This window comes from Lepisosteus oculatus, chromosome 15 (assembly GCF_040954835.1).
Source record: "Lepisosteus oculatus isolate fLepOcu1 chromosome 15, fLepOcu1.hap2, whole genome shotgun sequence".
NCBI lineage: Eukaryota > Metazoa > Chordata > Actinopteri > Semionotiformes > Lepisosteidae > Lepisosteus > Lepisosteus oculatus.
In genome coordinates, this window is record NC_090710.1 from 28,611,235 (window position 1) to 28,626,565 (window position 15,331).

General features: G+C 41.2%; 1 protein-coding gene across 1 annotated transcript in view; it reads right to left on the bottom strand.

The window, feature by feature from the left end:
- Positions 1-15,331, bottom strand: part of cd247 (CD247 molecule) — a 34,481-nt gene that overhangs the window by 9,253 nt on the left and 9,897 nt on the right. The window contains exons 2-4 of the mRNA XM_015364042.2: positions 904-1,004; positions 313-357; positions 21-92 (exon numbers count right to left, since the gene is read on the bottom strand). Of these exons, the coding sequence (XP_015219528.1) occupies positions 21-92; positions 313-357; positions 904-1,004 (218 nt within the window). The remainder of the gene's footprint in view (positions 1-20; positions 93-312; positions 358-903; positions 1,005-15,331) is intronic.

Here is a 15,331-nt window from a genome sequence, read left to right on the forward strand (position 1 = left end):
AGGAGGAGATCTGCACTTACCGGTCTGGGTGCGTTCTCAATGTCATTTCCTCTCCTCAGCTGGTCATATTGATCCCTGTTCTTGTCCAGGTCCTGAATATGCAAAGAACATAGATTGTTCCGGCAAAGTGTATCACATTGCTCACATAGAGCATTTTATCACTGCGCAGTGGTTATGTGAACAGAAGGAGAAAATGGACTGTACCCACAGCAAGGGAAATATGCAGCTTGCTCAATTTCTACTACTGCTGCTACTTGTAACACACTACTACCATTACCATTAAATTCACAGGTGCAAAGAAATATGACTTACCGAATATATAGGTTCCATCTGCGGTCCCTCCTTTGGCTTAGAAAACTAAATAACAAAAGGAGAAGAATTAAAGATGTTTTCATTCAGAATCTCTATCTTCAAGTATCTTCAGTGGATTTAACCTTCAGTTCACTCTTCAGTTTGTAGGAAGCTCAATATCATTGGCCAGATTCATCCAGTTTTGTTGTACCAGTAGCTACTCTGAAGTCAGAGTCAGCTAGTGGGAACTTCGATCCAACCTGAGTCTGAAAATACTTATTTGCAGATCACTGTTCAGTACATAAGAAGCACATTTCAATGTCTTACTTTAGATTCAGCCATTTTAAATTATTAAAGTGTCTCTTAGGCTGTCAGTGTAGAACATTACTTTAAACCCAATAAAGTATCGAATCAAATATCTTAAAATCTCTGTATCTTTTAACCATCTAAGATACTGTATGTGAAGTAAGTCTCGACATTGAACCATTTCTCAAGTAAAGTCAATGTGTTTAATCAATCAAATTAATTTAATATTCTGACAAAGCTAATGTTTAGCAGAGTGAGTTCACAGTGCCTTCTCATCACTGCTGTAGGTGTATGAAAATACCCCACCTTGTCTTTGAAGTAGAGAGCTGTAATGATGATTCCATAAATGAGCAGGACTCCATCCAGAATGTAGCACAACCTGGGGTCTGTTAGTCCGAAGTCAGCCACTACAGAGTCACAAAACATTACAAATATTTTTTTTAATACGTTTGGAAACAATCTAAACAATATCTAGCACAAAGTTTACCAAGTTTATGCAATTTAATAAAAAGCTGTATATTATCCCGCTGGACATTGCTCTGAGAAGGTTGATTCTCCCTCCATGGCACGCTTAGTAGGTCTGCCCTGTCTTACAGCTCTGTGATGTTGGCCCCCCCTACAAACAACATAACTGATGAAACCCACCAGATTCGTTAGTGCTGCGTTTGGGCCAGTTTGGGCCTTTGAAGGTAGCGCTCATGCTGCTTTCTTTTCCAAGATCTAGTGCCTTGTTTTTTTGGGGGGGCGGTGGGGGTGTGTGTGATATCAGCCAGCACCTTTAGAACGGTGCAGGAGAACCGAACCAGTCTGGTTTGTTAGTGCTCCGTTTGTGCTCTTGGAAGTAGCATTTGTGCTGCTTTTGTTTCAAAGATATAGAGTCTTCTTTTTTCGGGGTATGACATCACTCAGCCCCTCTACTTATGTTGCTTAGCCTCTGTCATCCGTTTTAAAGCAAATCAAGCCCCAGATATAAAACTCTTGAACAGCATCTCCTACATCCAATCCACGAAGCCACAGGGCTGGCATTATACATCAAGTACTTAAGGCGAAGGGCTGAAATCTACCTTTATAGTTGATGAGTACTGTGGAAAATTCAGATTTTCAGTGCCTTTGGCACTGAAATGATATATTCAAGAAAAGAGGGAGCTTTTGCTTAGCCTTTTGGCTTTTTACATCTGCAAATTCTGGTTTAGTTGCTTAATTGCTTAGGGTGCAGAAGCCCTTCTTTCAAAATCAATTGCGTAACAACGTGCAACAGACAAAGGCAGGCCACCTGTCTCTTTGCATCGACAGCAGGCAGATGATGCCGACATTTCTGCACTCCAGATGCTCCGATTACTTTTTAATTGAGCCCAAAATAGAAAAAGATAAGTAGCAATTGTACACACATCAGAGCATCAACGTCTCACCCGTTCTCCAGTTGTTTTGCAACATTGTTGTTTTTTATTTTTTGCTGTTGGTGAATATTTTATCTTGAAATCTGCCAGACAAAAGCATGTTGTCGCCCTTCTCATTTGAACATCTCCATCTTCTCAAGTGGAATTATAATAAACACAAGGACGCAAGTAAGGTTACAAATATGAAGCTGTCATTCGACCCCGCAAGCCCATTGAGCATTTAATTACTAATTCGTGCAAGAAACATTTAATGAGGAATTACAGCCCCGTCAGGAGGAGAGTCTTGGTAATTAGTCATGATTACTCACTTATTGACTTAATTAAGTCAGTACACTTTTAGTAGACTAAAATCCAATTCTACCAATGAGAACCCTGCAACTCAGCAGGACGAAGAGTGAGGATCTCTATATTAAATGGAAGATCCCCTATTGTGGTGCTTGAGGCTGCAGTATAGCACATTTTTGGGATTTTGTTACATTACCAGACGTTCAGAAGCATAGGAAAGGGAGATACATTGGTCCCAATACACATTACTTGGATCGATTTAACTTTTCTCTTCCAACCTTAAGATGGTGAGATCTTAAAAACCTTCTGAGCTGTGGCTCTAGTGAGCTCAATCTGGTGACCCCCCAGAGTTACAAAAACCACGAATTAACAGCAGGATCGAAGAAGCAGTGCAGGAAGCTTGTTTCTTTTGTCAGTGGACGGTCCAATTTAGCGGTGTATCCACAGCATACACAGGGTGTGTCAAAAGACATTTATGAAAACAAGTGAAAGAGGAAGAGAAGAAAAACATCCTCAGTGATGAATGTTTTGTTGTGTCTTAAACACTCTAAGCACCCCGATTATAAAATGAGCCCCAACAGTAATGCACAATGAAATCAGGAGACAATGCAATTTCAGTGAGGAACCAAGGCCATAGACAAAGGGCCTCAAGAAGTCTGTCCCAGATTGCTTTCTGATCTAATCTAAGCCACTTTTGGAGGTGCTTACGTTATGTGAGAAGGAGCACATCTCAGCATAATCATCTGAACCTGTTGTTTCTTTTTTAACTGACCTGCACTGTTATTACAGACAGTGGAAAGTTGTCATTTTGCCAAGGTGAATGTGTATTTTGTAAAAAAACAGGTTGTGTACGTATCATACACTTCAAAATGCATTCAGTGTATAATTCCAAAGTTGCATTTACAGTAGGTGGTCAGTATGAGGCTGGTTGGCATTTTATGCAGATGTGCACGGTAGCCTGCTAGCGTAGTATGTTACAACTCGTGCTCTGTTGACTGTGCAATTCCTGCATGTCAGGAAGATATCACTGACAGTTCGCAGCACTGCCCACATCGGTCACACTCCAGGCCTAGACAGATGGCGAAGAGCAGGTGACTCAGTGCAATGTGTTCTTTTAACCGACGAGACAGTGGGGCTGTGGTTCGGTGTGTCTTCTGAGAAGTGTCAGATTGTGATTAAGCACATCGTCTTCCTCTGTGTTCTACAGAGACTGGAGGGGCTGAAATGATGAGCATTTTGCAAAAAAGCTACAAATATCCCGTCAGATTTGCCGGAGAAGTCATGGGAGTTATTCATGTCAAATGATGCGAAATACAGGACAGTGACAGCTGAGGCTTGGAGCTGACATGCATCACTCAAGTCTGTTCACCACACTGCCATGTTTAACTTCTGCTTGTTTCATGATTCATCACATCATCCGCAGAGTGTGTAGTACCCTTTCAATGATGAGCAGAGGTACTCAATGACTGTCAAGGATGATATTTTTTAATTGACTTCAGCAGAGACTTAAGAAAGGATTTGTAATGTTACATCTGAATTCTGCTCCTCTTTCTTTGTTTTCTTTTTCCCGATTGGCAGCTCATTGGCTGCTTGCACCAGTGCCCGCTGACTGCCACTAGTTGGGGACAGAAGTATCGATGGGTTAATCTTGCTGTTTCATCCAGTCCAGGGTTGCGGGGGGAGCTGGAGCCTATCCCAGCAGGTTACGGGCATCAGGCTGCGTGCACCCTGGACGGGACGCTATCCACTGCGGGGCAGACACAACCCAGACATGCAAACAGTCACACCAGGGCCAGTTTTCTCAGAAACCAATTAACCTCCCAGTAGCTGGTTGGGCTGTGGGAGGAAACCGGAGCAGCCAGAGGAAACCCACGTGAACACGGGGAGATCATGCAAACTCAATGCAAACTCAATGCAGACGACACAACAAGTCCAAAACCGAACCCAGGGCCCCAGTGCTGTGGGGTAGCAATGCTGACTACTGTGCTGCCATGCTACCAACAGATACATTAAAGACCTCTGTTGCCAAAGGAACTTCAGACTCATTTGCACCAACCTCACCTGGCTGCAGTGTTGTTAACATCCACAGCTCCTAATCAGCTAAGGTTATCTTATCTTCGCTGCTGATCTGCTGTTTTAGATATCACCAGTACTGACAACGCTAGCGTTTCACATTAGACCTGCCAAATGTGAGTTGTGCTGTGATATGTAACCCTTTAGTCCCCACAACCTCTTAACCAATTAAGGTTTTTAGTAGGATGCTTCCCTTGGACTGTTTTCGTATGGGCATCCAGATCTGATACACATCCTACAAACATCCACAGGAGAAAACCACTTCACAGGAATGAACATAGCCCCCGTAGGACTGTGTATAAAATACTGTGGTCCTTAAAGAGTTCATAGGGAACTACATTAAAGATACAGATAGTGTTAGCTCCAGGCAAATAATTTTGCCCAGCATCCGTAAGGTAGGGTACTAAAGTCTTCTTACAAAGGGCTGTATATCAGCGTCTCTGGTCTGGATTTAGAATTTCCCTGGTGGTGTTAGTGTTTCTTTTACCATAAATGTGTTAAGGAAGAAGTGTAGGTCTCTTGTGGATTCTCTGCTGCCTCAGTAATGTGGTATAAAAGTGACTCTGGAGCACGTTTGCTGTGCTGGAGCGGAGTGCAATAAGTTAAATTAACCGTCGGGGGCAGATAAATGCATCCGCCTGAATTTGAAGGAAAACCGATATGAAATTCTGGGACCCCCAGGTGGCTCACACAGAAGAAGAGCTCATTAGAAACTCAGGCTGAGCCCTGTGGTCTGGAGGTTCCTGGCTCGGGCCTGGCCATGTCAGTAGATAGCTGTGACATGGATTCCCCAGACTGCAGGAAACTACTGACGGAGGAATGCTGGGTCTGGGTTTATTCAGATAGCAAGTCTCTTCGAAATTAACCACACCTCTGCTTGTAGTGTTATAAACAGTAATAATTCCTTACACTTATATAGCACTTTTTTGGACACTCCACTCAGCTACAGGCAATGGGGACTCCCCTCCACCACCGCCAATGTGCAGCCCCACCTGGATGATGTGACGGCAGCTATCAGTGGGGAGGAGAACAGAGTGATGAAGCCATTGCCAGCAGGCATATCACCCTGCAACTCACAACTGGCAGTCCACTGAAGCTCAGCAGGTGTGAGCCTGGCTAGTTCCTGGATGGGAGACCTCCTGGGAAACACTGAGGTTGCTGCTGGAAGAGGTGTTAGTGGGACCAGTAGGGGGTGCTCACTGGCGCACTATGGCTGCTGTTGCATCATCCAGATGGGGCTGCACACTGGTGGGGGTAGAGGGGATCCCCATTGCCTGTAAAGAGCTTTGAGTGGAGTGTCCAGAAAAGCACTTTATAAGTGTAAGGAATTATTATTATACAGAATTGATAGATGGGGATTATCAGGAGGTCATGATTGGTAAAGATCAATTATCAATAAGAGGGTCCCTCCTCCTCCCACCCACCCAGGGCCACCTGTTCTGCATTGTGGGGTCTGTGTGAAATACCCCAGGTGTGTCTGGTAACTCGCATTTCAGGGAAAGCACACTCAGTCCTCAGACTCTCCCCGTGCTCTTACAAAAGATATAGCAGCAAGACCAGTGAATTAAGAACTGCTGTTTCTAGTCTGGAACTCAAAAACCCACTTCAAAAAATCCAATGAAAGAAAAGGGCTTTATGTTTCTGCTCACATGCATCTGAAAATGTGCATTTTCCCAAAGAGGGGAAATTCAACCTCAGATCTTTAACCAAACTCAAAAGAGCAGTGCAAGTAATTTTTTTTTTTACTATTGCCAATGGTTCATTTCCACAAACAGTCCAGTGGGTACAGGATAAAACATTTAGATGTAAATTTAGGATAAAAACGTAAGAATGTCCAGAAAAATGTCAGAAGCACGACATTGAGCTTTCAGCTGATACTGGAATTTCGTTAAACTCTTTCCTGAAAGGTCCAAGGAAAATGATCTCCCACCATTAAAACTTTCTTAGAGATGAACTATTCCACACAACCTCCGCTCACAAGCGCTGTGGCCCAAGTTAAAGCAGCAGGTGTGGAACTACTCTTGGATTCCTGTCAAACAAATTCTCTTTTTTATGTGCTCAGTTCAATTCCCATGGGATTTCCTCCTGGCACTTCAGGGTGTTGTGCTGTCGTGATGGAAAGTATCGAAGGTGGAATATGCAACAGTGTTTGTTGTTCTAAAAGAACAGCGTGAAAGAAAAAAGTCGGAGCACACATGAGATGCTGCATATCCTCCTTTGAGATACCATACTGTACGTATGTATGACAGGCTTCCTTTTACAGTGCAAGCACAAAACAGGAAACTGAACAGGTTCCCAGTCTGTTTTTCAAACTCACAACCACAAAACAAAAACCACGAACTATATCACCACACAGGAGAGAGTGGCAGGCAAGTACGTCTGCCTGCCTGCAGAGTACATAGTATAAGTGAAGAAGAGTGGAGAATGGATAAATTATCCATGAGGCTTGTCAGAAATTCATTATGAACCAGGAAACCCAGGATGAAGCAAACGCCGTTTATAGTGGTATTTTGTGTCATGATAAATAATCATCACTGAGTACTCTGACAAACTGAAATGGAGCGAAGAAAAATGTTAAAAACAAAAACTAGTAAGAAAAACTCAACGGTGTATTGTCTTTGATCCTCTGTGACTTCAGCCCTTTTCAGATAATTCAAGATTTTAATAAATTGTACAACAGTTTTCCTTGCTTTATTCTTTATCGCTCATTGACAACTAATCTTGGTCTCCCTGAAGGTGTGCACAATGTCTTGTATGTGGTACCCTCACTGCACCTGGTGCCATTGAGGCTACAGCAAGACTCTACAAACCGCAGGACTTGAGCTGGGTTATTGCTGCTGAGTAATAAACTCACCGAGATCCCCACCTTCCAGCTACAGCTATGCAGCATCTCAATAAAACTCTCTGCTCAGTCCGTGTGTTTTCTGTTTTTGCAACTTTTATGATCTCCATAAAAATGAGACAAGCAGCCTGGGGAGAAGGCAGCAGCTAAAAGCTGTCGTACTGTACTATGCGCAGAGCCGGGTTTGCTGAAAGGAGAGGAGAGTCCCCCAGCTGTTCAGAGCTGTTTGCCGCTACAGACTGGTACATTCACGCGCGCTCAGAGACGGCCCGCTTCTGTGTGCCGAGTGCGGTTTCGCTGCCTGTTTCAAAGCCTCTCTTTAGCGGTCTACATCTCTTGTCAGTTTGAGCAAAACTCTACTTCAGCGGTTTTCCTCTGCAGTTGACTTTTCCCTGAGCTCTTATCTCCCTGCATCTAACTGTCTGAGAGAGAACAAAAATGAAAGGGGGTGGGGGGAGGGGGAGTTGGGGGGGCTATGTTTGCTTACCGTGAGCTCAGGAGCTAAAGAGTTTGCGTTTAGCAATCATAATACCACCGCCCAACACACCGCGCTCTTTCAACTACAAAGCTGTTTGTTTAGACTTCCTCCCCTGCCTCTGCTGCAGTCCTTCTGCTCGAGTCTTGTGTCACAGTGGTATACAGCCCTCACAGGAGTAAAAAGCCCTACCCCATCCCACCTAACACACAGAAGTTAAAATGACTCAATGAAGCTTTAAGGATTCCCTCACCTAGCCAGCAGCGTGGTTCTCCAACCCCCCACCCCCTCTCCTTGTGAAGCGCTGCTTTGCTTACACTGCAAGAAGACCTTGTGAAACCCACCTGGCTCCCCTGAAGATTGAAAATAGGTTAATTTCATCTTTCTCTCCCTCCCTGACTAATTTTCAGAGCACTCGTTTTCTTTTTTTGACACACTAAGCAAGACAGGAGCCAGACAGTCTCACTTGGTAGAAATTATTAAAAAACAAGGTGTTAATCGGGCTGAGGAAAGCCGTTGTGAGTCCGCTCTCAGATGTCTCAGTCTGGCGTTTGTCAGTGGTGTTGGGGAAGGAAGGGGGATGTGAAAGACACATAAGATAAGATCACTTTAGTGGCCATATACAATTTCTTGTATTAGGAATTTGTCTTTTCACATACCCCAATTGCTCTCCATGAGACACACAGACAGGGAGAGAAGCTGGGGGTCAGAGCGCAGGGTCAGCCATTTATACGGCGCCCCTGGAGCAGTTGGGGTGAAGGGCCTTGCTCAGGGGCCCAACAGAGTGGGATTCCTCTGCCAGCTGCGGGTTATGAACCAGCAACCTTCAAGCCACAGGCACAAATCCTGAGCCACAGAGCCACCCACCTGCAAAAAATCTGTGTTTTAGCCCTTTAAAGTGCCTTTGGGTTTATGTTCTTTTGTAACGTATCTCTGACCTCTTTGCCCCCTAGTGCTGCAGTTGTGGTTTGGTAGAAAATAGGTGAGCCCCCATGAACAGTGAGCTTGGGGATATCCCCTCCCCCCTTCACTGGTAACAACAGAAAATGATACCTTAGAGAAGGGACGTACTGTATGCAGGATGCCCATTCCTGGTGTGGTAGGCTGGTACAGTATGTCAATAAAAAGCAATGAAACCTGAACAGCTTGCAGAAGCTGTAATAGTGAATCACATAAGCTAGTTATAAACTGATAATGCTCATTAATGTTAAGCTGCAGTCAAAACCTGTAGACACAGCAGCCCAGGCCAATCATTCGCTGTTGCTACAGTTTTGTACAGACCCATTGTAGAGCTGAGTGGGTTCAGCCAAAATGTGATTTTCTTTAGGATTTTAATAAAGTGCACAACATTTTTTCTATTTTTGCGGGCCCGATCTAACATACATTTGACCAGTACTAAAGTGGAAAGAGCCGAGCTTTGTTTTTGAATTTCTTGTTGTGAAAACTTGTTTAAAAATACATCACATTTTGAGACTGATCAGAAGACGATTACTGGAATGAGGTGGTACAAGACCAAAACTGAGAATCTCATAATAATACATTGAATTCAGAGGTGGTTTTTGCTTTATTATAATATGCAATGTGTTAGATGCTGTGATGCTGGCAATTAAATAATAATAAGAATACAGTACCTTTAAATATGGCTTTTCAAAGCACTTTTCAGAGTGAAAAAAATAGTAAAAGTTGTAATCAACAGCAAAACAAGCTAAAATAAGTTACTACATTTATGACATTTAATTAACACAGTAAAGTAAATAATTAGACCAACTATGTAAGGGAGAGCTCAAGTAGAACATAAATCAGAAGCCACTAGGCTCTTCAAGGGAGTTTCAACAGACCCCTGATAAAGAAAATCTTCATAAACAATTTTCTAACAGTATTTCTGTTACTCTTAAAAACATCTGCACACAGGCTGATGCTCCTCATGTTTGCTTCACAAGAAATGACGTAAACACATATAGAGCTTTGCAGGTGTGACACAAATTTATCTCAGGTGTCCTACACATTTTATTTTTAATGTGTTTTTGAATGCAGATGCTTCTCATAAAGCCATCGCAAAGAGAGGTCACATTCAGTGACAGCTTGTTTCATTTATTAATATATACGCTGACCTTCTAAGCAAACAGTTTAGTCCAATCCAGACATCTGAGATTCTCTTGTTAGCAAGAAAATTAACCAAAACCTATAAAACAGAGTTCCCCAAAGTGAATCCTGAAAAATTACTGCATGTGTGTTTGTCTAGTTTAGTGGAAAAGAACATACGCAGAGGTGAGATCTTCTCTGCAATTCATTAGTTGCTGTCTAATATCCAGATAATTTTCATGCCTGTTTATCAGTATACAGAATACGTCATCAAGATTTTTTTAAGAGTTCTTAAGTCTCAGTTTTACACAATGAACTGCTACATATATCTGATTGCCCTTTATGAGCAATATTGCACAAAATTGTGCAGTATATTTCCATTTGAACTATAGCATTATTGCTGTGTGAAGTTTTTACTTTTATTTACAGGGCTTTCCTATGGTTTGTACTGTGGTTTTTCATGTCTGCCTATGTTTCTCGTTAACTGTCTCCTAATTTCTGTTTTCCTGTCCTTTACTCCTCCCCCCCCCCTCCCAACACACATCTATGTATTTCATTTTTACTAATCTAGAAGCTCATATTTTAGAAGGAAATAAAGAAATGAAAGAAATAAAAACCTTTAAGTAAATTAATTGGCATAGGAATCCATCTGGACTAGGCTGCTGCTTTTTTCAATGTATAAATCTGTTTTTTTAATCTACCAGACCTGAGTTTTATTTTCTAGACATTACACATAACATTATCTTTTTTGTAGAAAAAAAAAAGTTATTTGTGACAATGATTTAATTAAACGTGCTCATGACAATTTCCTGGATTTCCAGAACATTATTAATTACTACTGGATGCAATGCTGTAGTACCAACATCTCAACCTGTTTGGTAACATTTTTTTCTGAAAAATCCTGTTTTTGTGAGAAACAAATAAAACACTTTTAGGTATATAATAATGAAAGTAGAAATTCAAGTTCCATTTCCATGACATCTGTTTCTTCCTTTTTTTTGGTTGTATTTTTTGGAGTTTCCCCGACAAGCAGCATGACCGATAGGATTTCAAGGCCCAGTAAGAACCTCTCTCCAGACCTCAGCAGCCAGGTGTAGAGCCTGATGTGGACCACTTTCTGTTTGGATCAGCTTTGATCCTCTTTTCCAGGAACAGAAGCTCTAAGAACCCACAGCAGAAAGGATTAAATCAATCTGCCCGTCGGCCGCCATCAACCCTAGACATTTCTTTCTGATCAAAGACGCCTATAAAAATTCAAGCAGACTGACCATTTCATCTTTTTATATGTTAATGTGTCCATTCACACACCACTGCACCTTCATGAGCATTCCAGAATGTCAGCACTCCTTCCAAAACTGCCGTGCTGCATAAAAGACTGACAAAACGGCTGTTTGTTAATGTGGACCTTAATGAAATGAAGCTACCGCCCAGTTATTGGTCTACAGGAGTGGTTCCCAGTCCTGGTCCTGGTGCCCCACACACCTGCCAGTTTTCACTCCAGCCCACCTCCATCAGATCACTGCAGCCTCACTGGATCGAAGAAATTGCCTCATTGGAATATTTGCATTTTGGTTTCTAGTCACAAGTTTGGGATTTAATTTCTTATTTCACTTACAAAATACAACAGTTACAGCTCCATGGTGTTTAAGAGCACTGTTTAAAACAGTTCAGATTCATCTTCTTATTAAATCAGCGAAGGGTTTGATTGTGTAACTGAGGAACAAAAACCAGCAGGATTGTGGGTCACCAGTAGTGGGAGCCAGTGGTCAACACTGAAATGGATGTGGGAGCACACTATTCAAACACATCTCCCGACTGGTCCAGCTGGCGTTTTCCTTCCTGTTGTCAACATGCTGAGAAGTGCTGCCTCGTGCACGCTAGCAGCTCTGAACAAGCAGGAGGGTCGACAAGGCCACAGGCTGATTCAAAATGAGCCCTTTGTGCTCTGCTCTACTACTCAGAAATGTAAAGTCTGAGTAGTAGACTTTACATTTCTCATTCCTTGTGCCAGTCACAGCCACGCGGACGTTTACTGTACAGTATCTCTGCTCCATCACTGCTGCAGCCAAGCGGCGGTCTATATTGTGCTTCACTGCGAGTCTTCTGCACAGGTGTTCTGCCAGTGCAGTGGTGCGATGCTGAACCATCTCCACACAGATATGTGGATGAATCTGGCAGTGAGACCCTCTTTAATGTGCTCGATAGGAATGGAGCTCACAGCGCAGACATCCTCCAGAGTCTGACTCTATCAGTTAGAAGTGCTCACTGGGTCTGCCACAGGGCATGAGGAGGTGAAATCACTCACCAGTAGTATTCCAGCACTATCGGATTTGCATCCAGTTCTCTACAAAAGTGATATTTAGAGATTCGCTCCGAATAAACCAACTTCTACTGCACGGCGCTGAGATTCAGTCACTGGGTTTGAAGATATTGTTTCATATTGATTTCTGTATTAATTAAAAAATATGTTTCAGTTTTTATTTTGTTGTTTAAGTAATGGTTACTCTTCGATTGATCCAAATTGTTTGAATTGCTTAACTAATTAACTGATATTGCTATCACTGTCATATATTACTTTTATGCCTAATGCCACTTTCATCTCATTTTGACTTCCATATATGAATTGATTATTTTAATTACGATAATAACTGAAAGTTTAACAGACATATGAGGTACTTATATACTGTGATAGAAGAAGGTTTGATCAATTTTGTTTTTTATTGATAAATTAACCAGAATATCCCGGTTTGTTTTAACTTTGCAAAATGATACATCTAGCCAACGACATTCAATAAGACCCAGTGTTAGCGAGCTGAAAAGCAGTGTGGAGACCCATGAAGGCACATTGAATTTGTCTACCAAAGTAAGGCTTGAATTGTGAGTGAATACTGTTGAAAACCTTGCTCATATCAACTTATTACAGCTGTAAAAATAATAATAATTACACTGCACACAGTTATTTGTCTGTTTACGATCAGTGTGTACTGTAGCTACAGCAGATTCGGGCCAGTGATTTGAACAGTGAGTCCTACCAGTACAAGACGGTTTGGAACACTGTCCCTGTTTTATGCAAAGTATTTTAAAAGCAGCAAATAAACAACACATCGGCCAAGACACTTGATCTCTCTTAACAGGAGATAGCTGTGGAGTGGATAAAAATGTGATTCCACTCGGGGAAGATTTCAAACCGAATCTTCCAAGGGAGATGGATAACGAAAGATTGTGCAGGTCACGAGAAAGCAAGGTCAAAACTTGTTCGTTTGCCAATGTCCCTGTTCGATACCAAATAAAACAATAGGGCTTCCCTCACAGTCTTAAGGAAAGGCTGATATCCCCTGTGCAGACATTTTTCTCTTTAGGTTCAGCTGTTTTAAGGTTATTATTGGAGTGCTACAGTGTATTATGTTTAGTATGGGGTTTTAAGCACTGATCCTGTAGTCTCCAAGACAAGCTGTAATTATCTATTTCACATATGAATAGAGGCAAAAGTGAATTGGACATGAGTCATTCTTGTCACTTGACAGGAATTATGTACAATAATCTGAATGCCCAAATTAAGTTTTGAGCTCAGTAGCCCAGTTCAACCGGAAAGGCTTCCTGCAGATAGAGAGATCTCTGTGGGATATCCCCGCTGTAAGGAATGAGAATCCTTACATTTCGGAAACATGTAAAATCCCAGTTACAGTTTTTTAGATGACATGAACATTATCAGAATATCAAAAATAAAAACACACATTGATGTTACACTAAGACCCATAGTACAAATATGACTGATCCAGTGGTTAAGAATTACAAAATTATTAGTTGATAGGGGCTTTTCTAGTTGTTTCAGACCTCATCTCAGAAGAATCCTGCCATACTACAGTGTTACAGTAAACCTTTGATGAACAGGCAGGTGTTTTAACTTAATTGGGGCATAAAATGCCAACTGCCAATGGTACAGATAAGGCGAACTATGGTTAAAGTATAAAATATCTCATTCTAATATGTAAGGGAATCTCAGATGATCAGGACATTTGATTTATTATTTTTGCTTTATCTATGTAAACCGATAGATTATGTCATGTACAGTATGATGACTTGAGACCCATGCCACAACCTCTCAGCTAATGCATGACCTTTTAAAGGGGAAACTGAAATAAACTATTTTAATTTGGTGGCAATTAAAAACATTACTGTGGAAAAAGTGTTTGTGCCGTAGTCTGAGCAACACAGCCAGGACACGCTTTAAGACAGAACCTTTTTACTTTTTCATCAGGAGCAGTTGTCTCAAGACTTGCGAAATGGCTTAATTTAATGATTTCTTATAAATGGTGTGGTGAGGGAGACCGCAGATGTTTCTGTAAAAAAAAAAAAACACCAACAAAGGACCAAGCAGAATACTGAGATGATTCTTAGGGTCTTAGCAAATTCTTAGCTTAATTTTGTAAAAAAACTAAAGAGTTTTTACATAGGTCCCTATACAAATATCACAGTGATCTCATACACTTCCCTTTCAAAACTTTCAGATACAACAAATAGAAGTAATAATTTCATGAATGTTTGCATCTAGCAAACGCCCAAGTGAGCAAAGGGTTACAGAGCATTTTGTTTTTGCTCCAGATGATCCACACCATTTTAATTGTACACGTCTAAGCCAGACACATCCAGATGAGACTATAGTGCTGATCACAATATGTTCCTGCTCTTTATAATCAGTCACCCAACAAAATGGAAGGAGTCACAGTTTTTGTGCTTATTCTAAAATGCGACAAGGAATGCTTTACTTTAAGCATATAAGAGATATGACTTTCAACTGTTTTTTTTTTCTATCTCACAATGACATCGAAGTACGGTGTATCCCAGAAATCTTAATATAATCCGAAACGAAAGTAACATTTTTAGTGAAATACATCATGATGTAATTCTTTTCACAAAACAGCAAAATATTCCCTATTACCCTATATTACAAAAAGGAAAAAGAATTAGTACTTTATTCTCTCAGAAAAGTATCATAATTTTTCAAATAAGATAACATAATTCCTTTCATCTGGTCAGAATGATGATGAATTTGTTTAGAAGAAAAGTGTTTCTAATATAATACACGTCTGTTCAGAACTTTTGAATGTAACTTTTCTTTGGAATGAAAGGTCCTACTATTGCCAGGAATCACCACAACTGACCAACAGCAATTCACCAACAGCAAGTTACAATTTTAAAATCTCAACTGCAAGTTTTTGATTGCCTGGGAGGAGAAGTCCTTTGGCAATTAGAAAACTGCTCTCACATGTACTGAGTCCGGTACCTGGGACTGATGGTTGGGCCTAATCTGTGATTCATTCTAGAGTTAAAACTTGCCTTGTCTGTATTCCATTAAATTTTTATTTTTATATCGCGCCTTTCACAAGAATTTGGCACAGGGTGCTTTCATAGTTATTTTTAAACTATAAAAACTGGGTTACACAACACAGTACATTAAAAAGGATATGCGTGTAAGAAGATGTCAGGTAGTTTGGTGTTTCACAGAGTAACAGTGTAAGCATAAGGAACAGAGGAGAAAACAACAGGAAAATGCAGGAAGGGAAAAATAAATCCTTGAGG